Source organism: Pseudorasbora parva, chromosome 6, assembly GCF_024679245.1.
Source record: "Pseudorasbora parva isolate DD20220531a chromosome 6, ASM2467924v1, whole genome shotgun sequence".
Lineage (NCBI taxonomy): Eukaryota > Metazoa > Chordata > Actinopteri > Cypriniformes > Gobionidae > Pseudorasbora > Pseudorasbora parva.
Window position 1 is genome coordinate 35,675,928 of NC_090177.1, and position 27,345 is coordinate 35,703,272.

General features: G+C 45.9%; 1 protein-coding gene across 2 annotated transcripts in view; it reads right to left on the minus strand.

Annotated features, from left to right (window-relative positions):
- Nucleotides 1-316: 316 nt before the first annotated feature.
- LOC137078948 (protein sel-1 homolog 3-like) overlaps nt 317-27,345 on the minus strand; it is a 48,929-nt gene continuing 21,900 nt past the window's right edge. The window contains exons 11-23 of one of the 2 annotated variants that reach the window (XM_067446805.1): nt 26,856-27,035; nt 25,976-26,098; nt 23,126-23,266; nt 22,877-22,939; nt 22,607-22,783; nt 22,356-22,483; nt 22,061-22,144; nt 12,577-12,658; nt 12,418-12,493; nt 10,292-10,386; nt 4,354-4,481; nt 1,558-1,733; nt 317-714 (exon numbers count right to left, since the gene is read on the minus strand). In XM_067446805.1, coding sequence (XP_067302906.1) covers nt 482-714; nt 1,558-1,733; nt 4,354-4,481; nt 10,292-10,386; nt 12,418-12,493; nt 12,577-12,658; nt 22,061-22,144; nt 22,356-22,483; nt 22,607-22,783; nt 22,877-22,939; nt 23,126-23,266; nt 25,976-26,098; nt 26,856-27,035 — 1,686 coding nt within the window. In that variant the 3' untranslated portion in view covers nt 317-481. The remainder of the gene's footprint in view (nt 715-1,557; nt 1,734-4,353; nt 4,482-10,291; nt 10,387-12,417; nt 12,494-12,576; nt 12,659-22,060; nt 22,145-22,355; nt 22,484-22,606; nt 22,784-22,876; nt 22,940-23,125; nt 23,267-25,975; nt 26,099-26,855; nt 27,036-27,345) is intronic. The other variant, XM_067446806.1, reaches the window with a different exon arrangement.

Consider the following 27,345-nt stretch of genomic DNA (forward strand, 5'->3'; position numbering starts at 1 on the left):
CGAAATAGTAGTTGCGTGGACTGGTAATGGAGGGATTAAAATCTCAGATTTCATTAAAAAGATCTTAATTTTTTTTCCAAAGATGATCAAAAGTCTTATGGGTTTGGAACAACTTGATGGTAAATACATTCTGACAATTTTTTTTTAGGGGGAACTAACCGTTTAAAGATTCTCTTGGTAGATGCGCATAGGGAATTTTACAAAGCTCTGCTTATGTGCAGTGTAAACTCTTAAATATGCATGCTGCTGTCATGTGTGGTGTAGATGTTTGAATGAAAAAAAAAATCCCACAGGAAGAGAACAGTCTGAGGTAACATTTATTTGCATTCTATTATTGAAACATAATTTCACCTAAAAAAAATAGACGATTCTGAGTGCAAACAACACAGGTTACCAAAAAAGCCTTCATCCGGAGCGAATTCAGTAGATTTATACTGGTTCAGTTCTTAAAGTAAGGATGTTGTTAATCAAACACAAGTGTTCAAAGCAGATGATAAATTAACATTGTAAAGATGACACACACACACACTCCAGTCACTGTGACGACTAAATCAGATGTCTCCCGCAGTGAAAGGCTGCTGTGGGCCGCTGTAGGCCGGTGCTGATGTGTGCTGGTCTCCAGTGAACTGTCCCTGATTTCTTGCCCACCCACTGCTGGTTCATCATGTCTCTCTGATGATTGGTTGGTTGACAGGTAAGCCGTAGAGAAAAATTCTGATGGTGAAAGTGTACAAATGTTAATTTTTCTTGTATGATAATATTTTGATAATTTTATTGTACATTATTTTTGGAGCTTTAGAGACATGTCACTATGGGCCCTATCATACACCCGGGGCAATGCGACGGCAGGCTGTTTTTTAAATAGCAAATGCACTCACACCCATCTGTTCACCCATGGTCTGAAAACCAGGTGTGTTCAGGCGCATTGTTAGCGCAATGCTATTTAGAGGAACTGAAAACGACTGCGCCATTGACCAACAAAAACCTGGTCTAAAGTCAATAGCGCAGTATTTTTTGTGTTATTTAAAGGGCGTTAGTAATATGTGCCTATATGGAGGTGCGCAGCGCACGTACACTCTGCTTATAACACACACGGCACACAAATATGGCAAATATTACAAATAAAATTATTACACTCTAGAGAAGGGTTCAGTCTTTCCGCTCGCAAATGTAAATAACAAATCGGCCATGGTGCAAGCACAGCTGGCTTTTAAAAGGAAAGGGAGATGAGACTCTGATTGGTTAATTGCATGTTACGCCCAAAACACACCCATGACTCATTAAGAGAATAGGTACAACCCTTTTAGACTATGCAACTGGCGGGCCGACCGTATTTTTCCGTCGTTGAACTAGTAAAAGTGGATTCGGACACGCTCTAAGAGCACCTGCACCATACTCTCAGATCGTTAAAATAGGGCCCTATATGTTTGATGGTATGGAAAAGTGATAGGGTGGAAAATTATCATGGAAAAATGGTGCACGAAATACCAAATTGACCACGGGGGGGACCATTTGTCTGTTCAGTTATCTCTTGTTAAGTAGAAGTGGATGTTTTACCCAGAAGAGTTTGTGAAAGCACAGCAATAACAAAGATGCTGAAGATGGCGGCAAGCCCACAGGCCAGCAGCAGCTGAACAGAGCTGTGTGTGAAGTCTCTCCACGCTCGGATTAACTGGATCCTCAACAGGACTAAAGAACAGGGAGTCACGTCCCCTTCCTCAAACTCCCTACATCTACAGAAGGAAGAGTATCATGAGGAGAGAACAGATTCATGCACACAAGTTGGTGTTTTGTCTTGTACTACTCTTCCCCCGACTTTCATTGTTTTTAAAGTCAACATGAATTTGCCATTTTTACTTTCTGAGTGCATATTGCTTGTCTTATTGCGAATGATTTACAGTCTTGTTCAAAATAATAGCAGTACAATGTGACTAACCGGAATAATCAAGGTTTTTAGTATATTTTTTATTGCTACGTGGCAAACAAGTTACCAGAAGGTTCAGTAGATTCTCAGAAAACAAATGAGACCCAGCATTCATGATATGCACGCTCTTAAGGCTGTGCAATTGGGCAATTAGTTGAAAGGGGTGTGTTCAAAAAAATAGCAGTGTGGCATTCAATCACTGAGGTCATCAATTTTGTGAAGAAACAGGTGTGAATCAGGTGGCCCCTATTTAAGGATGAAGCCAACACTTGTTGAACATGCATTTGAAAGCTGAGGAAAATGGGTCGTTCAAGACATTGTTCAGAAGAACAGCGTACTTTGATTAAAAAGTTGATTAGAGAGGGGAAAACCTATAAAGAGGTGCAAAAAATGATAGGCTGTTCAGCTAAAATGATCTCCAATGCCTTAAAATTGAGAGCAAAACCAGAGAGACGTGGAAGAAAACGGAAGACAACCATCAAAATGGATAGAAGAATAACCAGAATGGCAATGGCTCAGCCAATGATCACCTCCAGGATGATCAAAGACAGTCTGGAGTTACCTGTAAGTACTGTGACAGTTAGAAGACGTCTGTGTGAAGCTAATCTATTTTCAAGAATCCCCCGCAAAGTCCCTCTGTTAAAAAAAAGGCATGTGCAGAAGAGGTTACAATTTGCCAAAGAACACATCAACTGGCCTAAAGAGAAATGGAGGAACATTTTGTGGACTGATGAGAGTAAAATTGTTCTTTTTGGGTCCAAGGGCCACAGGCAGTTTGTGAGACGACCCCCAAACTCTGAATTCAAGCCACAGTACACAGTGAAGACAGTGAAGCATGGAGGTGCAAGCATCATGATATGGGCATGTTTCTCCTACTATGGTGTTGGGCCTATTTATCGCATACCAGGGATCATGGATCAGTTTGCATATGTTAAAATACTTGAAGAGGTCATGTTGCCCTATGCTGAAGAGGACATGCCCTTGAAACGGTTGTTTCAACAAGACAATGACCCAAAACACACTAGTAAACGGGCAAAGTCTTGGTTCCAAACCAACAAAATTAATGTTATGGAGTGGCCAGCCCAATCTCCAGACCTTAATCCAATTGAGAACTTGTGGGGTGATATCAAAAATGCTATTTCTGAAGCAAAACCAAGAAATGTGAATGAATTGTGGAATGTTGTTAAAGAATCATGGAGTGGAATAACAGCTGAGAGGTGCCACAAGTTGGTTGACTCCATGCCACACAGATGTCAAGCAGTTTTAAAAAACTGTGGTCATACAACTAAATATTAGTTTAGTGATTCACAGGATTGCTAAATCCCAGAAAAAATAAATGTTTGTACAAAATAGTTTTGAGTTTGTACAGTCAAAGGTAGACACTGCTATTTTTTTGAACACACTCCTTTCAACTAATTGCCCAATTGCACAGCCTTAAGAGCGTGCATATCATGAATGCTGGGTCTCATTTGTTTTCTGAGAATCTACTGAACCTACTGGTAATTTGTTTGCCACGTAGCAATAAAAAATATACTAAAAACCTTGATTATTCTGGTTAGTCACATTGTACTGCTATTATTTTGAACAAGACTGTATAAGTGTATGCTATTCCAAGAAAGAAATGTGTTTACACTAAATGAAACAAAGAATAAAACTAAATATTTTATTATATGATTTTATATAATTAATGGCATGCGTTAACACGATAAATTTGACAGACCTAAATATTAACCAACAATATCGTAGCCTTACATGCATACTCCACCAAAATGACACTAGATACACCCACTATGCAATATAATAATATTAATTATTTATTTTCACTCAAAAATTGTGGTACACTTCTAAATCATTTGATCAAAATTACAGTAAAAAAATGTATATTGATATAATGTAAAATGTAATTTATTTCTATGATCAAAGCTGTATTTTCAGCATCAGTGTCACATGATCCTTCACACATCATTCTATTATGATTTGATGCTCAAAAAACTTTTTTTTTGTGTGTGTGTGTGTGTGTAGTTTTCTCAGGATTATTTATTTTAAATAGAAATCCTTTGTAATCTTATAAATGTTTTTACTGTCACCATTGATCAATTTATCACATCCAAAGAGATACATAAAAATCTTCCTGGCCAGATTTTTGAACATTAGTGGTGTTAAAAATTTGCTGTAAATAACCGTTAAATCAAGTCCTTTAGTGATTTTTTTTTTTTAGTCTTAGAGGTTTATAAATTTGGCTTATATACTATACGCTACTATAACTTTAACTAAACAACTATGTACAGATGCACACCATACTGCATGCGCAAACACATACACATGTTTTGCATGATTCAAATCAACTTCAGAACTGAAGAGTTTTCTTTAAAAAAAAAACCAACAACATAAAACTAACACGCAAATGACACACAGTGTAAAGCACAGACCTGGATAATAGATATTCCACAACAACGCTCCGATTCACATCGTGTGCGGCTGAAATTCCCATCTGATCTAGAATGATGTTAGGAACTTCATAACCCTCTTCAATTAACATGGCCAGATTAAAGAGTCCCTGAAAATGCACACAAAATACTTACACTAATTATTGAGAATTTATTTATATATTTATATAGTTATATATATATATATATATATATATATATATATATATATATATATATATACATACATACACACACACACACAGCTCTGGAAAAAAAATAAGAGACTGCGGCAAGGGGGGCGTGGTTCAGCGAGGTCTGCAGCGGGAGAGAGAGCCGCGGGACAAGCGGTAAGTGAGTGGGTTGGAAGCAGATTAATAACACCTGTCTCTCGTTCCAGTAATGAGCGCGGAGAGGGTACAAAACATCGGTGGAACCGGAGATCGAGGAGAGAGAGAGTCGGACTGTTGGTGCGAGAACACAGAGACTGAGTTTACCCGGAAGCCGGAAGTGCCGCGAACCGGAAGTTATTGTTGCTTATGAGTTTGACTGAGGACACACGAAGAAGTGTGTTATTGACATTGAGAAAGAGAAAATAAAGATACGCATCAACAGTCCAGCCGACCCCTGTGTCCTCTTCCTTCCTTACTATATCGAACTTGCTACACTGGTGCCGAAACCCGGGAAGGAAGTAGGACAGCGCCGCCGCCATGACAACGCCAACGCCCTCCGCCTCGCCGTTTGCGGACATCATCACCTCTCTCGCGGCCCTCCATCAGGAACAACATCAGTCCATGCTGGACCTGCGGGCAGACCAGGAGCGCCGCTTCGAGGACATTGTCCGCGGCCAGCAAGAGGACCGCGAGAGGTTCCGGAGCTGGATCGACCGGGAGGTTCGCACCGAAGCCGCCGGGCTCGCCAGCGCACCGGTCCACGTGCCCCTACATAAGATGGGGCCACAGGACGATCCCGAGGCCTTTATAGACCTCTTTCAGAAGGCCGCGGAGGCCTGCGGGTGGCCCCGGGCACAGTGGCCGGTGCGCCTCATACCACTGCTTACTGGAGAAGCCCAGGCGGCCGCCCAACACCTGCCGGTGGCGAACCTCCTGGAGTATGAAGACCTGAAGAGGGCCATCATCCAGCGGGTCGGCCGGACCCCCGAACAACATCGCCAGAGATTCCGCTCGCTGGAGTGGGGCGAGGCCGGCCGACCCTTCGCGATGGCCCAACAGCTCCGGGACGCGTGCCGCAAATGGCTATTGGCCGGTGGAAGCGACGTGGACCACATCGTCGATCTGGTGGTACTGGAGCAGTTTATCGCTCGGCTACCCAAGAAGACCGCCGAGTGGGTCCAGTGCCACCGGCCCACGTCGCTGACGACGGCCATCAACCTGGCGGAGGACCACCTGGTGGCGTGCCCGGCGGTCGGCGAGCCCCTGTTAACCTCTCCCTCTCTCTCTCCCCCCTCTGTCTTTCCTTCTCGCCCTGTCCCTCTCCCTAGGTCCCGCCCTCCAGGGCCCCCTCGCATTCCCCCCAGAGGCCGGGGTGGAATGGGCCCAGGGCAGTACGGGAGTTCGAGGGCCCCGCCCAGGGGGGCGGGGCTGCTGGGGTCGGGCGGGGATAACGGATCCGGTTCCACCCCCCCTTTGCACTCATTTTCCAACCCACTCCCCGCCGCAGGGGCGGCGGGCAGGCCTGGGCTGGCCTGCTGGCGGTGCGGCGACCCGGACCATTTTGTGGACCGATGTCCGATGATGGACATCGGGACAATGATCCGGGTCCCGGACTTCCAGCGGACCACCCCCGATCAAGCAGAAGAGTACCAAATTCCTGTGAGTATCAAGGGGGGTACATATCAGGCCTTGGTGGATTCAGGATGTAACCAAACCTCGATCCATCAAAGCCTGATGCAGCCTGGGGCATTGGATACAAGCCGCATGGTTAAGGTGCGGTGTGTGCACGGGGATGTGGTGGAATATCCGGTTGTCCCAGTCACGATACAGTTTAGGGGGAAAAAGCATAGTGTTGAGGTGGCGGTTAGTCCCCACCTCCGGCATCCGCTAATTCTGGGGACGAATTGGCCCGCCTTTCCGGCGTTATTGGGGTCGTTATGCGCGGATGCCGCTTGGGAGAACAAGGCTAGGAACGGGGCGGCGCGAGTGCAGGTTGGCGAGACTGATACGGGGCCCTTGGGAACAGCTTCAGAGGAACCGAGCGGGGTCGAGAGACTGATTCTCTCGGACCGCGATGACTTCCCTCTGGAGCAGTCTCAAGATGATACCCTAAACTATGCTTTTCAGCAGGTCCACACTATCGACGGTCAGTCTCTCCAACCCGCATTGCCCGTCACGTATCCTTATTTTGCCATAATTAAGGATCGCTTAATGACCCGATTTTTTTGGCCAGGCATTCATGACAATGTGCGCAGGTGGTGCGCGTCTTGCCCTGAATGTCAGTTGGTGAATCCACTGGCCGCCCCAAAAGCGCCATTGCGCCCCCTTCCATTAATGCAGGTCCCCTTCGAGAGAATTGCGATGGACCTCATCGGGCCGTTAGAGCGATTCGCACGCGGACATCGTTTTGCGTTAGTCATCGTGGACTACGCAACACGATATCCGGAGGCAGTGGCTCTCCGCAACATCTCCGCGAAGAGTGTTGCGGACGCACTGTTTCGTCTAATCTCCCGAGTGGGGATTCCGAAAGAAATCCTCACTGATCAAGGCACGGCGTTTATGTCACGCACGTTGAGCGAACTCTACGGTTTATTGGGCATTAAATCCATTCGAACAAGCGTCTATCACCCACAAACGGACGGCTTGGTTGAACGGTTTAATCGCACGCTTAAATCCATGATCCGTAAGTTCGTGCAGGAAGACGCCAAAAATTGGGATCGGTGGTTAGAACCCCTCTTATTTGCCGTGCGGGAGGTTCCACAAGCCTCCACGGGGTTTTCCCCCTTCGAGCTTCTGTACGGACGGCAGCCCCGGGGGGTGCTGGACGTCCTACGAGAAACTTGGGAGGAGGGACCTTCTTTGGCCAAAAACGAAATTCAATATGTGCTGGACTTGCGAACAAAACTCCACACCTTGGGGCGGCTATCTAGGGAGATTTTGTTGCAAGCCCAGGACCGCCAAAGCCGGTCATATAACAGGGGTACGAGACTACGCAAATTCACACCAGGAGAGAAAGTGCTCGTATTACTCCTTACATCGAGCTCTAAATTAATGTCAAAGTGGCAGGGGCCGTTTGAGGTCGCACGACAGGTTGGAGACCTCGATTATGAAGTGATATGATCCGATAGGAACGGGGCACGTCAAATATACCACCTCAATCTCCTTAAGAAATGGAATGAGGTGGAATCAGTGTTGTTGGCGACGGTGATCGGGGGAGAGGATGATCTCGGGCCAGAGGCGAGCATCAAAGCACAATCGGTCGCGCTGGCCCCTGGGGGAGATCACCTCTCACCGTCCCAACTCACTGATTTATCAAAACTGCAGGCGGAGTTCGCCGACGTGTTTTCGCCCCTACCGGGACGTACCAACTTAATTCAGCACCATATCGAGACCGAGCCGGGCGTGGTAGTTCGCAGCCGGCCGTATCGCTTGCCTGAACACAAGAAAAAAGTAGTTCAGGAAGAATTAGGGGCAATGCTCGATATGGGAGTAATAGAGGAGCCCAACAGTGACTGGGCGAGCTCGATCGTTTTGGTCCCTAAGACCGACGGCTCGGTCAGGTTCTGTGTGGACTACCGCAAGGTGAATGCAGTGTCGAAATTCGACGCGTATCCAATGCCGCGGGTTGACGAGTTGCTTGATCGGCTGGGCACGGCTCGATTTTATTCGACATTGGACTTAACGAAGGGCTATTGGCAGATCCCCTTGTCTCCATTGTCCAAAGAAAAGACAGCTTTCACCACGCCGTTTGGATTGCACCAATTCGTCACGCTTCCCTTCGGCTTGTTCGGGGCGCCCGCTACCTTTCAGCGCCTCATGGACAGGATTTTGCGTCCTCATGCCGCATATGCTGCTGCCTATCTGGATGATATCGTGATTTACAGTCACGATTGGCAGCGGCATATGCAGCATGTCAGGGCAGTCTTGAGGTCGCTGAGGGGAGCGGGGCTCACGGCCAATCCGAAGAAGTGTGCAATTGGGCGGGTGGAGGTAAGGTATCTGGGCTTCCACTTGGGTCATGGACAGGTGCGTCCCCAAATTGATAAGACCGCCGCAATTGCAACCTGTCCGAGACCCAAGACCAAAAAGGAGGTAAGGCAGTTCTTGGGGCTGGCGGGATATTATAGACGGTTTATACCAAATTATTCGGACCTCACCAGCCCTCTGACTGACCTTACTAGCAAGGGGCTACCAGATACGGTCCAATGGACGGAGCCGTGCCAGCAGGCCTTCACCCGAGTTAAGGCTGCTCTATGTGGCGGGCCGCTTTTACACTCCCCTGACTTTTCTCTCCCTTTTCTGTTGCAGACTGACGCGTCGGACAGGGGGCTGGGCGCAGTCCTGGCCCAGGAGGTGGAGGGGGGAGAGCGGCCGGTGCTGTACATTAGCCGTAAGCTCTCAAAGAGAGAGGCTAAGTACAGCACCATCGAAAAGGAGTGCCTTGCCATCAGGTGGGCCGTTCTCACCCTCCGCTATTACCTTCTGGGGCGGGAGTTCACCCTCTGTTCGGACCACGCTCCTCTCCAATGGCTCCACCGCATGAAGGATACCAACGCGCGGATCACCCGTTGGTATCTAGCTCTTCAGCCTTTTGAGTTCCAGGTGGTCCACAGGCCGGGTGCTCAGATGGCTGTGGCCGACTTCCTCTCCAGAAATGGGGGGGGGGGGGGGGGGGGGCTGCAGGCCGGACGGCTCCCCGGCCTGAGTCGGGTGGTGGGGGTATGTGGCAAGGGGGGCGTGGTTCAGCGAGGTCTGCAGCGGGAGAGAGAGCCGCGGGACGAGCGGTAAGTGAGTGGGTTGGAAGCAGATTAATAACACCTGTCTCTCGTTCCAGTAATGAGCGCGGAGAGGGTACAAAACATCGGTGGAACCGGAGATCGAGGAGAGAGAGAGTCGGACTGTTGGTGCGAGAACACAGAGACTGAGTTTACCCGGAAGCCGGAAGTGCCTCGAACCGGAAGTTATTGTTGCTTATGAGTTTGACTGAGGACACACGAAGAAGTGTGTTATTGACATTGAGAAAGAGAAAATAAAGATACGCATCAACAGTCCAGCCGACCCCTGTGTCCTCTTCCTTCCTTACTATATCGAACTTGCTACAGAGACCACTTAACATTAAGAAATCCATGTTAAGTGGTGTCTTAATTTTTTTCAGAGCTATATGTATACACAGAGATTAATCGCATCCAAAATAAAAGTTTGTGTTTACATAATATATGTATAAATATTTGTCCTTTTCTTTTTCTTAAATGTATACATGTATGTGTGATTTCTGTGGGAATACAAAATCTGGAGTGGATGTGTGTGGGTTTATTTAGCTGTACAATAAAAGTAATGTAATAAGGCTATATAATATTCTGTATTAAAGGGCAAGATAAGATAAGATAATACTCATACATGTTTGAAACAACTTGAGGGTGAGTAATGACAACATTTTCATTTTTGGGTGAACTACCCCTTTAAGTGACAGTTCTTATCAGCCAAATAAATTCTGCTTCACATTGGACCTAAAAAATTGCACAACTCAAGTTCTTCTTTCACTTAATTTATTATTACTTTCTCAGTTATTTTGCACTTCATCCTTGTTTATTTGTCACTCATATGTAAATAATGTAAAGCATCCCTACCACTGTACATATTTCTATTTATTTTATATAGTCATACTTCCCAGCCCTAGTATTTGTGTGTGTGTGTGTGTGTGTGTGTGTGTGTGTGTGTGTGTGTGTGTGTGTGTGTGTGTGTGTGTGTGTGTGTGTGTGTGTGTGTACCTGAGGACTGCCATGCACTGCTGCTGTACTGTACATGTATATGGCCTTCACCATATCAGTGCGTTTACTGTAATAATCTCCCATCCTCAACAATCCTGCAGAAGACAGAGAGAGAGGGAAGTGGACAGGATGTAGTGTACATATTTTGATAACAGTGTCAGTGAAGAGCATGCTTGAGAATAAAAATGGGAAATTCATATAATATGTAAATATATCACTAGCGGACATACGTTTTTTATTGTGCATCATTTCAAATCAAGCTGTAATTTATCAAATTGTGCACAAAGTGTGATAAAAAATATTTGGAATTGTTTTGATACACAAAAGGCAAGATATGACATTAAAAATAATGCTATGAGATTTGAGATGCGGTAGACATTACATTACAGAGTAAAAATGAGAATGCCTTCATTCATAGTCATACAAAGTGTTTATGAAATCATAGTTAGAGGCCATTCACACAGAACATGTATTTCCCAAGCGGCAACCTCCCCAAAATTCTCTTGAAGCCAATACAGAAGTGACTTAAACTGCAATTCATCGACTGGCTGCTAGAGACATTAAGCCCCATGTTAAAGGGTTAGTTCACCCAAAAATGAAAATGTGATGTTTATCTGCTTACCCCCAGGGCATCCAACATGTAGGTGTGTTTGTTTCTTCAGTAGAACACAAATGAAGATTTTTAACTCTAACCGTTGCTGTGTGCCTGTTATATAATGTGATGAATGGGTAACAAGTCTATGAGAGCAAACAAACAAACAAACAAACAAACATGCTTAGACAACATGCACAGAAACCCTGCTGCTCCTAAAGACACATTGATTTGTTAAGACACAAACCGACACATTGATTTGTTAAGACACAAACCGAACATTGATTTGTTAAGACACAAACCGATCGGTTTCTGTGAGAAACTGAACAGTATTTATGTTATTTTAACCTCATATCCCGACGAGTCTCATCAAGTTTTCCCATCGGCTGTAACTTCCGTCTGATAAGGTCAAACTGTTGCGATCATAAATATATATTATGTAGATACCTTATTCGACCGATCCACGCAGGTACTAATGAGTTATCTATCTATCTATCTATCTATCTATCTATCTATCTATCTATCTATCTATCTATCTATCTATCTATCTATCTATCTATCTATCTATCTATCTATCTATCTATCTATCTATCTATCTATCTATCTATCTATCTATCTATCTATCTATCTATCTATCTATCTATCTATATGATCGTGCCAGTTTGAAATTATCAGACGGAAGTAATAGCGATGGGAAAACTTGATGAGACTTGTCAGGAGCAGCAGGGTTTTTGTGCACGTTGCCTAAGCATGTTTTTTTGTTTGTTTGTTTGCTCTCATAGACTTGTTACTCATTCACACCATTATATGACTGGCACACAGTCAGCAACGGTTGGAGTTAAAAATCTTCATTTGTGTTCTACTGAAGAAACAGACACACTTACATGTTGGATGCACTGGTGGTAAGCAGATAAACATCACATTTTCATTTTTGGGTGAACTAACCCTTTAAAATGCCCAACTTTACAGATGAAAAAAAAAAAGTGTGGTTTTGTTCTATACGGCTAATTTTGCCCTTCATGACAACTGTAAGGGGGTGAACTCATTCGTTTACATTATATAAAGCCTTACATTTCTGCATAATTAAGGGTGTGGCCACTTTGAGTGACAGGTGGATAGCCGTTTGTCTGCTGTCTGTTAGTCATTGCGTCACCTCAGCTCCGCCCACATCCTGCCTCTTTGCGCATTGTCTGTTATTCGGGTGTGACGCACTGTCAATATAGCACCCATCAGCTCGACTCTACTTTACGCTCCAGAATCCTAAGATTGACGTTACAGACACTACATTTTACAGTTTACAGTCTATTGTTTTTCTATTCTTTTGCAGCGTCTCGCGCACGACATGAGTTCTAAAAACGCGGGACTCAAAATAAGTTCATCCTTAAAAAGGCGCATCTCGAGGCCGTGCAGATTTTACCCCATTCCACTCAAAGCAAAGCGTGTTCTGTGTGAACCAGCCCTTATTCTTCTATACAGATGTAGTGGTATGTTATAGTAGTCACTGTTGTATTTCTGCTGGTCAGCAGAGGCTCACCAGCTTCCTGTGGGATGTGATTGTAGGTAGAGTAGTTGAGATACCTCCACTGACATGCAGAACTGTGGCCTAACACCTAGAAACACATACATTAGGTGAATGGAATAATGTAAAAGATGGTTGGATTGGCTGATTAGGAGACGGTTTAAAGACGTTCACCTCACATAGATGGGCGGCATTGTGCTGCGCCACACCAAGACCAGTTTCTGCTAGCATGGCATATTTCACCAACGCTTCATCCCTTGAACAGACAACAAATATCCACAAAGACTTTTCGAAATATGTCATTTCAAACAAAAATGGCTTTCTGTCTTCAGTGGTACAGACGGTTTTCTTATATGTAAGGTAAGGAGGGGGGCTTTAAGGACAACAGGTTGGGAACTACTGCAGCCCGCAAGTTGCCAGTTAGCAGAAAAAAAAGCCATGGAAGAGATTCTAGCCGAAATAAAAAGCCTAATCATCCATCTAAAAATCTCTATGCCCAGAGGCATATTAAAACACAGATAAATTAGTTGATCAACTTGCAGGGGCCAATTTATACTTCTGCGTTGAGTGAACGCCGTAGCTACGTCGTAGGCTGTGTGTGGCATGCACACTATGACATACCCTGACGCGCAATCTCCAAAAATGTAACAACTCAAGGTGCAAGAAAAGCCGCTATCTGTCGCCATCACTGCTGATACTTTGGGTGCGTCTCTAACGCGTGCAATGACAGTGTAAAGAAGTCACTTCTTCTTCGGCTTTTAGCTTGAGACTGAGGGTTACCATCATCATGCCTGTGGACACTGCCCCCTAGCGGTCTGCATGTATAATTGCATATTAACGCTGACAACAAAGCAGAAGTATAAATGAAAACCAACACGTAACTTGCGGCGTAGAGGATACGGCGTAGGTTCAACGCAGAAGTATAAATCAGCCTTAAGGCTCATCGCTTTCTGTTGGTGCAATAATTGCACATTTTCCTGTTGCGTGGCCTCCATCTGGCAACCAGCGTGAGTGTGGGGGGTTATATATTACTATACACATCTGATTTCTCTCTCAGCGGTTTACATTCCCTTAAGACACAACTGACTGTTTTCTTTTTTGCTCTTTCTTGCGCTGGAACTGTTTAATATCCCTGTGGCAAGGGGGGCGTGGTTCAGCGAGGTCTGCAGCGGGAGAGAGGGCCGCGGGACGAGCGGTAAGTGAGTGGGTTGGACGCAGATCAATAACACCTGTCTCTTGTTCCAGTAATGAGCGCGGAGACGGGATAAAACACCAGCGGAACCGGAGACCAGGGAAAGAGAGTGTCGGACTGTTGGTGCGAGAACACAGAGACTGAGTTTACCCGGAAGCCGGAAGTGCCGCGAACCGGAAGTTATTGTTGCTTATGAGTTTGACTGAGAACACACGAAGAAGTGTGTTATTGACATTGAGAAAGAGAAAATAAAGATACGCATCAACAGTCCAGCCGACCCCTGTGTCCTCTTCCTTCCTTACTATATCGAACTTGCTACACTGGTGCCGAAACCCGGGAAGGAAGCAGGACAGAGCCGCCGCCATGACAACACCCTCCGCCTCGCCATTTGCGGAGATCATCAACTCCCTCGCGGTCCTCCACCAGGAACACCATAAGGCATTGCTGGACCTTCGGACCGAACAGGAGCGCCGCTTCGAGGCCATCGTCCAAGGCCAGCAAGAGGACCGCGAGCGGTTCCGGAGCTGGATGGACCGGGAGGTTCGCGCCGAGGCCGCTGGGCGGGCCAGCGCACCGGTGCACGTGCCCCTCCAGAAGATGGGGCCGGAAGACGACCCCGAGGCCTTCGTAGATCTGTTCCAAAAAGCCGCGGAGGCCTGCGGGTGGCCCCGGGCACAGTGGCCGGTGCGCCTCATCCCCCTTCTATCCGGCGAAGCCCAGGCGGCCGCGCAACATCTACCGGTCGCGAACCTCCTGGACTACGACGACCTGAAGCGGGCCATACTTCAGCGGGTCGGCCAGACCCCAGAACAACACCGCCAGCGTTTCCGCTCCCTGGAGTGGGGTGAGTCCGGTCGACCCTTCGCATTGGCCCAACAGCTCCGGGACGAGTGCCGCAGATGGCTGCTGGCCGGCGGCAGCGACGGGGACCATGTTGTCGATCTGGTGGTGCTGGAGCAGTTCATCACTCGGCTTCCCCGGAAGACCGCCGAGTGGGTCCAGTGCCACCGGCCCACGTCGCTGGAGACGGCCATCCACCTGGCGGAGGACCACCTGGTGGCGTGCCCGGGGGTCGGCGAACCCCCACTAACTTCTCCCTCTCTCTCTCCCCCCTCTCTCTTTCTCTCTCGACCTGTCCCTCTCCCCAGGTCCCGCCCTCCAGGCCCTCCTCGCGTCCCCCCCAGAGGCCGGGGTGGGATGGGCCTTGGACCGTCTGGGAGTTCGCGGGTCCCGCCCAGGGGGGCGGGGCCACTGGGGGCTGGTGGTGACAATGGCTCTGGTTCCGCCCCCTTTCCGCGCTCATCCTCCAACCCACTCCCCGCCGCAGGGGTGGCGGGTAAGCCTGGGCTGGCCTGCTGGCGGTGCGGTGATCCGGATCATTTTGTGGACCGATGTCCGAGGATGGACATCGGGACAATGATCCGGATCCCGGACGTCCAGCGGACCACCCCCGATCAAGCAGGAGAGTACCAAATTCCTGTAAGTATCAAGGGGGGTACATATCAGGCCTTGGTGGATTCAGGATGTAACCAAACCTCGATCCATCAAAGCCTGATGCAGCCTGGGGCATTGGATACAAGCCGCATGGTTAAGGTGCGGTGTGTGCACGGGGATGTGGTGGAATATCCGGTTGTCCCAGTCACGATACAGTTTAGGGGGAAAAAGCATAATGTTGAGGTGGCGGTTAGTCCCCACCTCCGGCATCCGCTAATTCTGGGGACGAATTGGCCCGCCTTTTCGGCGTTATTGGGGTCGTTATGCGCGGATGCCGCTTGGGGAAACAAGGCTAGGAACGGGGCGGTGCGAGTGCAGGTTGGCGAGACTGATACGGGACCCTTGGGAACAGCTTCAGGGGAACCGAGCGGGGTTGAGAGACTGATTCTCTCGGACCGCGATGACTTCCCTCTGGAGCAGTCCCAAGATGAGACTCTAAAACATGCTTTCCAACAGGTCCGCACTATCGACGGTCAGTCCCTCCAACCCGCATTGCCCGTCACGTATCCTTATTTTGCCATAATTAAGGATCGGTTGTATCGAGTGACCCAAGACACTCAGACAAAGCTAGATACAACCCAGTTGTTAGTACCAAAGAGCCGCCGGGAAATGCTTTTCCAGGCGGCTCACTCTAACCCGATGGCGGGCCACCTGGGACAGGCGGCCACGCTGAATCGTTTAATGACCCGATTTTTTTGGCCAGGCATTCATGACAATGTGCGCAGGTGGTGCGCGTCTTGTCCTGAATGTCAGTTGGTGAACCCACTGGCCGCCCCAAAAGCGCCATTGCGCCCCCTACCATTAATGCAGGTCCCCTTCGAGAGAATTGCGATGGACCTCATCGGGCCATTAGAGCGATCCGCACGCGGACATCGTTTTGCGCTAGTTATCGTGGACTACGCAACACGATATCCGGAAGCAGTGGCTCTCCGCAACATCTCGGCGAAGAGTGTTGCGGACGCACTGTTTCGTTTAATCTCCCGGGTGGGGATTCCGAAAGAAATCCTCACTGATCAAGGCACGGCGTTTATGTCACGCACGTTAAGCGAATTGTACGGATTATTGGGCATTAAATCCATTCGAACCAGCGTCTATCACCCACAAACAGACGGCTTGGTCGAACGATTTAATCGCACTCTTAAATCCATGATCCGTAAATTCGTACAGGAAGACGCCAAAAATTGGGATCGGTGGTTAGAACCCCTCTTATTTGCTGTGCGCGAGGTCCCGCAAGCCTCCACGGGGTTTTCCCCCTTCGAGCTTCTCTACGGTCGACAGCCACGGGGGGTGCTGGACGTCCTACGAGAAACTTGGAAGGAGGGGCCTTCGTTGGCCAAAAACGAAATTCAGTACGTCATGGACTTGCGAACAAAACTCCACACATTGGGGCGGCTATCTAGGGAGAATTTGTTGCAAGCCCAGGACCGCCAGAGCCGGTCATATAACAGGGGTACTAAACTACGCAAATTCACACCGGGAGAGAAAGTGCTCGTTCTACTCCCAACGTCGAGCTCAAAATTAATGTCAAAGTGGCAGGGGCCGTTTGAGGTCGCACGGCAGATAGGAGAGCTCGATTATGAAGTGATACGATCCGATAGGAACGGGGCACGTCAAATATACCACCTCAATCTGCTAAAAAAATGGAATGAGGTGGAATCGGTGTTGTTGGCAACGGTGATCGGGGGAGAGGATGATCTCGGGCCAGAGGCGAGCATTAAAGCACAATCAGTCGCGTTGGCCCCTGGGGGAGATCACCTCTCACCGTTACAACTCGCTGACTTATCGAAATTGCAGGCGGAATTCGCTGACGTGTTCTTGCCCCTACCGGGACGTACCGACTTGATTCAGCACCATATCGAGACCGAGCCGGGCGTGGTAGTTCGCAGCCGGCCGTATCGCTTGCCTGAGCACAAGAAAAAAGTAGTTCAGGACGAATTAGGCGCAATGCTCGACATGGGAGTAATCGAGGAGTCCAACAGTGACTGGGCGAGCCCGATAGTTTTGGTCCCCAAAACAGACGGCTCGGTCAGGTTCTGTGTGGACTACCGCAAGGTGAACGCTGTGTCGAAGTTCGACGCGTATCCAATGCCGCGGGTTGACGAGTTGCTTGATCGGTTATGTACGGCTCGTTTTTATTCGACACTGGACTTAACAAAGGGCTATTGGCAGATCCCCTTGTCTCCATTGTCCAAAGAAAAAACAGCTTTCACCACGCCGTTTGGATTACACCAATTTGTCACGCTTCCTTTCGGCTTGTTCGGGGCGCCCGCAACCTTCCAGCGACTCATGGATAGGATTTTGCGTCCCCATGCTGCATATGCTGCTGCGTACCTGGATGACATAGTGATTTATAGTCACGATTGGCAGCGGCATATGCAGCATGTGAGGGCGGTCCTGAGGTCGCTGAGGAGAGCGGGGCTCACGGCCAATCCGAAGAAGTGTGCGATTGGGCGGGTGGAAGTAAGGTATCTGGGCTTCCACTTGGGTCATGGGCAGGTGCGTCCCCAAATTGATAAGACTGCCGCAATTGCAACCTGTCCGAGGCCCAAGACCAAAAAGGAGGTAAGACAGTTCTTGGGGCTGGCGGGATATTATAGGCGGTTTATACCAAATTATTCGGACCTCACCAGCCCTTTGACTGATCTTACTAGAAAGGGGCTACCAGATACGGTCCAGTGGACGGAGCCGTGTCAACAGGCTTTTACCCAAGTAAAGGCTGCTCTATGTGGCGGGCCGCTCTTACACTCCCCTGACTTTTCTCTCCCTTTCTTGTTGCAGACTGACGCGTCGGACAGGGGGCTGGGCGCAGTCCTGGCCCAGGAGGTGGAGGGGGGAGAGCGGCCGGTGCTGTACATTAGCCGTAAGCTCTCCAAGAGGGAAGCTAAGTACAGCACCATAGAAAAGGAGTGTTTGGCCATCAGATGGGCCGTTCTCACTCTCCGCTATTACCTCCTGGGGCGGGAGTTCACTCTCTGTTCGGACCACGCTCCTCTCCAATGGCTCCACCGCATGAAGGATACCAACGCGCGGATCACCCGTTGGTATCTGGCTCTTCAGCCGTTTAAGTTCAAGGTGGTCCACAGGCCGGGTGCTCAGATGGCTGTGGCCGATTTCCTCTCCAGAAATGGGGGGGGGGGGGGGCTGCAGGCCGGACGGCTCCCCGGCCTGAGTCGGGCGGTGGGGGTATGTGGCAAGGGGGGCGTGGTTCAGCGAGGTCTGCAGCGGGAGAGAGGGCCGCGGGACGAGCGGTAAGTGAGTGGGTTGGACGCAGATCAATAACACCTGTCTCTTGTTCCAGTAATGAGCGCGGAGACGGGATAAAACACCAGCGGAACCGGAGACCAGGGAGAGAGAGAGTCGGACTGTTGGTGCGAGAACACAGAGACTGAGTTTACCCGGAAGCCGGAAGTGCCGCGAACCGGAAGTTATTGTTGCTTATGAGTTTGACTGAGAACACACGAAGAAGTGTGTTATTGACATTGAGAAAGAGAAAATAAAGATACGCATCAACAGTCCAGCCGACCCCTGTGTCCTCTTCCTTCCTTACTATATCGAACTTGCTACAATCCCTTAATTGTATAAAACAAAATATGCAAATTAAAAGCTTTCACTCTATGATGGTTAAACTTTGCGATTAATCCGTGAATCACATGCGTGTTGAATCGTGGGGTCCGGTCCATATGGATCACAGAACAACTACGTTTAAAGGGATACTTCACCGCTTTTTCATTTAAACTATGTTATTCCCTTAACTAAAATGAGTTGATACATCCCTCACTCATCTCAGTGCGTGCTCTTAATCTCTCTGACGCGCGGTGATGATCTGACAGCATTTAGCTTAGCCCACTAAGCCCAGTTCATTCACTATAGTACCAAACAGAGATCAAGTTAGAAGCGACCAAACACCTCCACTTTTTTCCCTATTTAAATACAGTTACACGGATAGTTGAACGATCAAGATTAATGACATAAAATAAAACGTTGCGCTTTTCTAAGCGTATTAAAGGTGCACTATGCAACTTTCCGTCCACTGGAGGGCGCCTATTCTAAACAAAGGCGTAGTTTCATGACGCAAAGTGTGAGCGCAGTATCTTGGGACATGTGGTCTTCACCTCGCAGCTGGTGGAAAATAGCACTCCTCACAGCTGGTGGAATAAAGGCAGAAATCATGTTCATGGATGCGGTTATTAACGTTACTGTAGTGCAAAGCAGAGCAGGACTGAGTGTTGTGGAGCTGAGCACGGCCGCTGGACCGATTGTTACACAAACACACGGCTCGCGAGCACCGGGACTTTTATTATGACGGGGCGGTACACAGTCGCCGGGTGCGCGCACTTCCGCTTTTTCCGGTCATGATTATAAGGTAAAGCAGCTCTGTTTATCATATTAGATACATTTAAGTGTGTTTAAAATGATGTTTAAAATGACGTTCCTCTGTGCGTTCGCTCGGCACTGCTGTGACATGTTCACACTGCTAAGAGAAAAGCGCTTCTGCAGAATAAAACCGAGGGTAGTGCAGATATGACGCCGACTCGCTCAAACGCTATGCTGACACGTCCCGGTCCTTAGATAAAGGGATCCCATGGTGTTGAGACTTGTATGGCTTAATATAACATAAACAATGTCTCATACTGAAATATGTAGTAGAAAACCCATGAAAGATCTACATTATTTTAAAAAATCGATTTTATATTTGGACCATGGGCGGCGCCATTTTGTTTGCGTTCTAGGTTGATGACGTAGATTGGTTGTACTCCTCAATCAGCTGGCATTACCCGTAGCTATTTTTACCACAACGCAACTCGAAAATTGTTTCAGAGTTAAACAAAACCAATGAATTGCTTTGTAATTGTACTTAAAACACACTCAAACATACATGTGCACACAAACTCACCTACACAAGTCACAAACAGATCGACGGGCGCGCACACACACCTGACAGACTGCTCTGTCTCAATCGAGAAGTTGGGCTGCTCAGTCTCCACGACAGGGGCTGAATCTGAAATCGACCCCCCTATACCCTGAAATAGGGCATTATTTGAAGGGACGGCCATTTGTAGTGTTGTCCGACACCATAGTGGACATGTTCGGGTGCAGTCATTCAGTCTCACGTTGCACCGCAATAACGAGTGTACAGCCGATTTACAAACAGCTGTCCGACTTCACGCACTCGTCTTCATTCACTCCTTCAAGTTGTATTAGTGAACAAAAGTAGGGAATGTTATTTGTGTCTTAAAAATGAAAGTTTAAAGATTGTGATTAATTCACTGAGCTTGTGCTCAAACTTTAATGCACAAACCAATCCCATGCATCATCACCAAAACATCCTGCCTCTCTTCCTCACGTTCCCCTATCCCATCGTCCTACCTAGATATTTCCCTCTGCTGGTTACATTAGGCATTACAGTTAATCTACTGCATATCAACAGTCTATCTATGATATCAACACAGGGAATAGTGATTGAGGGTTATGTATGCGCGCACGCAGTGCGTGTGTGTGTGCGTGTGTGTGTGTGTGTGTGTGTGTGTGTGTGTGTGTGTGTGTGTGTTCGCGCCGATCTGTTGGGGTGTGTGCGAGTCTGTGAGAGAGAGAGAGTTTGTGTGCACATGAATGTTTGAGTGCGTGAAGTCGGACAGCTGTTTGTAAATCGGCTGTACACTCGTTATTGCGGTGCAACGTGAGACTGAATGACTGGACTCGAACCAGTGGACACTGGTGTCGGACAACACTACAAATGGCCGTCCCTTCAAATAATGCCCTATTTCAGGGTATAGGGGGTCGATTTCAGATTCAGCCCCTGTCGTGGAGACTGAGCAGCCCAACATCTCGATTGAGACAGCGCAGTCTCTCAGGTGTGTGCGCGCGCCCGCCGATCTGTTTGTGACTTGTGTAGGTGAGTTTGTGTGCATATGTATGTTTGAGTGTGTTTTAAGTACAATTACAAAGCAATTCATTGGTTTTGTTTAACTCTGAAACAATTTTCGAGTTGCGTTGTGGTAAAAATAGCTACGGGTAACGCCAGCTGATTGAGGAGTGCAACCATTCTACGTCATCAACCTAGAACGCAAATGTCCAAATATAAAATCGATTTTTTAAATAACGTAGATCTTTCATGGGTTTTCTACTACATAATTCAGTAAGAGACATAATTTATGTTATATTAAGCCATACAAGTCTCAACACCAGGAGATCCCTTTAAAATAGCAATTTTCTCACAATTTACAAATAGTTGGAAACATTTGGGATATTGTGTATGGAACACTGGCCTAGTGATTTTTAGATATATAACTGCAAAAATACTACATAGTGCACCTTTAAAAAGGAGAACTATAATGTATGGCAGAATAGCACTTCTGAGAGTACTTCAACTCAGTGCAGTAAAAAGTCCCCCATCTTAGTTAAGGGAATAACATAGTTTAATATAAAAAAGAGGTGAAGTATCCCTTTAACCACTAATGGATAAAGATATGGATGGGTGGATGAAGGGGTGTATGGATGGATGGATGGATGGATGGATGGATGGATGGATGGATGGATGGATGGATGGATGGATGGATGGATGGATGGATGGATGGATGGATGGATGGATGGATGGATAAAGATATGGATTGATGAAAGGATGGATATATCAGGAATAGATGGACGGATGAAGGATGGATAAATGTGTGGATGGTTGGATGGATGGAAGGATGGGGGGACATTCTGGACAAAGGATTGTACAGATGAATGAAAGATGGATAAAGGTATGGGGGGATGGGATAGATAGATGAGTGGAAAAAGGTATGGATTGATGGAGGTATAGATAAAAGTATGGATGGATGAATGGATGGATGAATGGGTGGATAAACATTGACCTTTGATGCATGTATACCTGTTGTAGGAGACTCCAAAACAAAATGAGGAGCCTTTGAAATAAAAGGCACTTTAATGTATGGCTGAATGAAGGGGTGGATGAAGGGAAGTATCTCTTACCATGATCCTCTTTGATAAGTTTGAAGAGCTTCTTTAACCATGAAGCCCAGGTGGCCATTGGTCTCACTGACCTGCTTCAACAGCCTGAAGAAACAGGAACCCAACAAACTTGTAAAAGACAAAAATTGTTAAATACTGATCTATCAATTAGATTGACATGACAGCATTTGCATTTATAAAAAAGTGTGATCAAATCTGTAAAATTTGTAAATGTTTTTCCAGTAAATGATCATCCGTGTGTGTGGCACGATGGCCTCTGAAGTCACAGATGAGAAGATAGAGGAGTCTGACATACAGCACAGCTTTGCCTTGATCTCTCGCCACTCCTCTTACAGTTCCAGTGGAGAGAAAAGATGCCGACTCCACAGCGCCGTCCACATGACCCAACTGAGCCGCGCGCCAAAAGTAGTGGAACGCAGCAGTCTGAAAACCACCGTAAACTTATGCCACAATCACTTTTTTATCAGTATATTTTCATGACAGAAATCTATCCACTTTTTTCCAACTTTAAACTATCCATTGAAGGTTAAATGTGCAGCCTCTGACCTCATTCCTGTCTGGTTTGTCAGGACTGGCACCATTTAACTGGAAGACTCCCACATTGAAGAGCCCATCACGACTGCCGTTCTGAGCTGCCAACTCAAAATAGCGAAAGGCCTTTGTTCCATTCTTCACTATGGAACTGTAGTACCATCCAAGTCCATTCAGAGCTTCTACAGAACCCTGAGAAAAACACACATGGCCCGTTTTAGTGATCACAACACACAACACCACACGCGCCCACACGTGCTCCGGTGTGTGCGCTCAGCCGCTCACCATGTCAGCAGCTTTCTCCAGAAGCTCAAGGCCAAGCGTTCGGTTCTTCTTCACTCCTGTGCCCTGTTCAAGCACACACACACTACGGATGAGAAAGTATATACAGATACATACACACCGTTTTACATACATTTCCCTAATCTTGTGTCAGGAGTTTCTATTTCTACAATTCAAGCATGTATGTGCTTTTACAATGCAAATGCTTGAAAACATACGGCTTAAGAGATTTCCATGTAACCTGTGGATTACCTTCAGGAGGAGAATGGCGTAGTCGTACATGGCTGTGGGATCGACCATCTGCAGGGCGCTCCTGGCGTACCACATGACCGCTGTTTGAATGTCTTTCTCCACCCCGTTACTGCCCCAGAGAAGCATCCTGGCCAAAGATTTCTACAAGAAACACATCAGCCCACAATGCTTTTACAACAGATAAGAATCTCAAACAATAATGCTGACGATTATCTGTATTATTATTGGAACCTTTTGTTACCATATTTTGTAAAACCCTGGTTTGTTATCTTTGTCATCTGTGATTTTGATATGGCTTTTTAATAACAAATTATCAGCATAAACAGTAGCTTTTCATTGTATTATATTTAAGTTGACTTAGTATTATTACAAACAAAAACTAAAAATTGTTTCATAAACATAAACATTTATATGTGTTCAATTTATTAATTCCTTAAAGCTACAGTATGTAACTTTCTAACTTTTCTCTAGCGGTTAATAAACAAAACTGCATGTGTCTTGTGGAATAACAACAGCTGCGTTTACATGGACCCTAGTAATCCGATTGTAATTGGACTAGTAGCACAGTCAGAATAAAAAAAGTCACAGGTAACCACGTCAATTATAATGAATTGGCCAAATGCATTGAAATTTCATTCGGGTTGTTTAAACCTTTTCTAATCAGAATGAGAGGACAAATACACATGATCGGATTGAAAACCGGATGGAAACTGGGGAGTATTGCCCATGTGCAATGACAAAGCATAATGGCGTATGGCCAAGGAAAAAACTCTTCTTCAAACATCCTCCTGTTGAATAAAGTGTCATAAATGAGTGTCCTGTCATTCTGAAATTATCTTTCTACTCATCGCCCTATTTTAACGATCTGATAAGGAAGGGGAAAAACGGTCTGTGCACCAGGCGCGTGGTCCAAATAGTTTAAGTACCTAGTCTTTTAATCATTTAATCATTTTAAGTCATTAGTGTTTTGGTCATATAGTGCATTCTTTTTAATAGCCAGTTGCATTCGCATGTTAGATTAGCTATTTACATGGTGGAATTTGTGAGCAGAAAGACAGAGGAATCCTTTTATTTTTAATATTTGGCATGTGTTTGTGCTGCTGCGCATCCCTGTGTGTGTAATAAGCAGCTTTGAACCTGTCTATAGTTGCATATTATTACTAACGCACTCTTTAAAGCTACACTGTGTAACTTTTTTCGTTTATTCTTAGCTAAAAACACTTAGTTCTTTCAAAAATATATGTGCTCATTAATGTATATTTACTTATTTCAAGTAATAAAGTATTCTGGTAAGTTTATAATATGCCATTGAAAATACATACGGGTGAGGGGTTCGAATGCTGGTCGCCATGTTGCTTCTCCATCTTGAAAGTACATTAGCCAAAGAGGAACATACCCATTAATTCAAGCTTCGCCTTTCACGTTTTAACACTCGATGGCACCGTGTTGAATGTGAAGAGGGGGATTGCCATGTTAATCTTGGACTAAATCGGCCACCGTAGGAGTTAAAACGAAATCAGAATTGAGAGGAACAGAAACTAATATTCACTGGATGGTCATATACATTTACACCGCTAGATGGGGGAAAATATCACACGGTGTAGCTTTAAATAATAAAAAAAAACCTGCATCTGACAGACTACTGACTACGGACAACTGACTTCAGATCAGATTTTTGTTGGTCAATGGCACAGTCATTTTCAGTTCCTCAAATTAGAAACGCACCAACAATGTGCCTGAACACATCTGGTTTTCAGACCAGCACGCCCATGGGCAAACAGATGTGTGTGAGTGCATTTGATATTTAAACAACTTGGCGATGGATGAAAAAATTAAAACTGCATCGGACTAAAACTAGCAAAAAACGCATGCCGTCATAAGGATGCCGGGTGGATTATACGGCGCTTAGTCTGTGAAGTGTATGCATCAAAAGGTTCAAAGCAATCACATTTTGGAGATGGAGTGGAATATTGACACTAGGGGTGACCCCGAATAGTTGAAGATTCGATGCATCGGATTCGACCACTGATCCGGATTCGACCAGTGATCTCACAGTCGAATCTTCGTGCGTGTTATAAAATGAGGATCATACCATTTTGCCAATATGGGTGTGCTCAATGTTTCAAAGGCATGGCACGTCGTTGCGCTATGTGCCGTGCCTTTAAAATTCGAACACATTATTTTCAGTGAGTGTACACACACCGGCGGCAGCATTCGCCCCCTGTCGGCAGCGACTCAGGAAGTTGTTTAAAATCCTTCCGCACGTATATAATGAGATATCCACTGAGCTTCGCGTCCGGTGTGCGACCCCCTTAAGGCACAGTCGGCTTAAGAACGTGCATGTAAACGCAATCAAAGTGTCCTTTTCGTCGCTAGGCAGGTATTTTTTTTTAGGTTTATTTATCAAAATGTTCTTTTATATATTTGTGTGATGTTCTGTATTTCGATCGGGGCTTTAAAGTGTTATGAGAAAACGTTTTACGAATGTTTATCCACCACATTACCTTTTATTTAAACCTAAATAAGAAAGCCATTGTCAGTTCGTCTGTCAGTTGGCAGGCAGTTTGAATCCCTTTATTAAAATGTGTTGCTATGTGCAAATGAAAATAAAAATAGTTTTACCCTCCTGCTGACTAGTGTCATGCCCCTCCCAACCCATTCACACTCACACACACACAGATGATTCGAATATCGGTCGACCATAGAGAGATTCGACAATTCTGATTCGAAAGTGTAAATCCTTAGTCGGGGGCACACAAATCAGATCTGTCAATAATTAAAGGCTTAACTTGAGATATGCCTAAAGGCAAAGAGAGATTTTGAGAAACAGATGAGAAAAAAAGTGGAGACCTGAGATTCCACATCTCCTCTGTTGGCCTGGTGTTTCAAATACTGCACGATGTCGCCCTGTTCACCCGTTTGGGTATGGAGCTCTTCGTCATTGTTTAAATGAATGTGTTCTGTGGGAGTTTGCTGTAGAGAAGAAACACAGACAATACAATTTCCATTCAGACAATACTACTTAATGTCAAACCAGTTTATGTTAACGTGCAAATCCACACCCACAAAACACTGTACAAACCAGCGGTTAACCTGATGACGGGTTTTCAGACAGACAGTGAGTCTGGATGTGTCTTTGTGTTTACTAAAGAACGTAAAATTCCAATATTTCATTAACAATCAGATTAACAAACTTCAGCAGAGTCATTTTTCAAAATATTTGACTGTGCTTGCTGAATGAGATGCACATGATACTAAGAGACCATTTTATTAGCAAATGAGCATTTGCAAATTGAATTGCCTCAGGTTCTGTAGTCTGTAGTGTCTGCATGATTGGAATTAACAGGAATTTATATGACCGAAATATATTTAAAGTTAGTCTAGTCATTTAGACAAGCTGAGTAGTTGATGGAATTAAGAATAACTTGTATATATAATTAGTATTTTTCACTAAATAACAGTCTAAATGTTATATTGTTTTGTTAGAAAGGTAATCTTTGTATTGATGTTTATAATTTTAAATAGTTCACTTCATTTAGGGCTTTTCTCGGCAAATATTGATATTTAATCTGATTAATAAATCATCAAATAATTTAATTAATTGAAAAGACAGGACTAGTTTACAGTAATTCTTTTGACATAATTATCCAATGCTTTTATTAAATTATAGTACATAGAATATAACTAATGTACTATATGTGTAAAGCCAATTGAGAATATGTCTTCTCACCTCAGAGTCTTGTAATCTAATGTGGTCAATGCTGGTCTGTTTGCCAATGTTGGCGTAGTAGCCATACGCTGTATTCTGGTCTTTGGGGAAACCGTCAAGTCCCTGCATGTGCTTGTATCCCAAATGCATCAGAGCGAGTCGGTCATCAGAGACCCCGCCTATCAAACTATAAACATGACCCTGAGAAAAAGAACACCATCACAATTTAACACAATATTGCTGTACTGAAAGAACAAGGCTGTACTGTACTGACTGCAACACTAGCCTACAACAAAGCCTACATATCTTTACATTTGGTTTATGGTTATATAAAGTATATAGAGTAATTTTGATTTCATGCTGGCTTTAGGATAGGGGTAGCACAGAATCATACCTGTCAATATTTGGGTATCAAAATCCGGGATAGAATGGGGGGGGGCATAAATCGAGGGGCATAAATCCTCACATAAACCCATAATAATAATAATACATTTTATTAGTACCTGTGCTC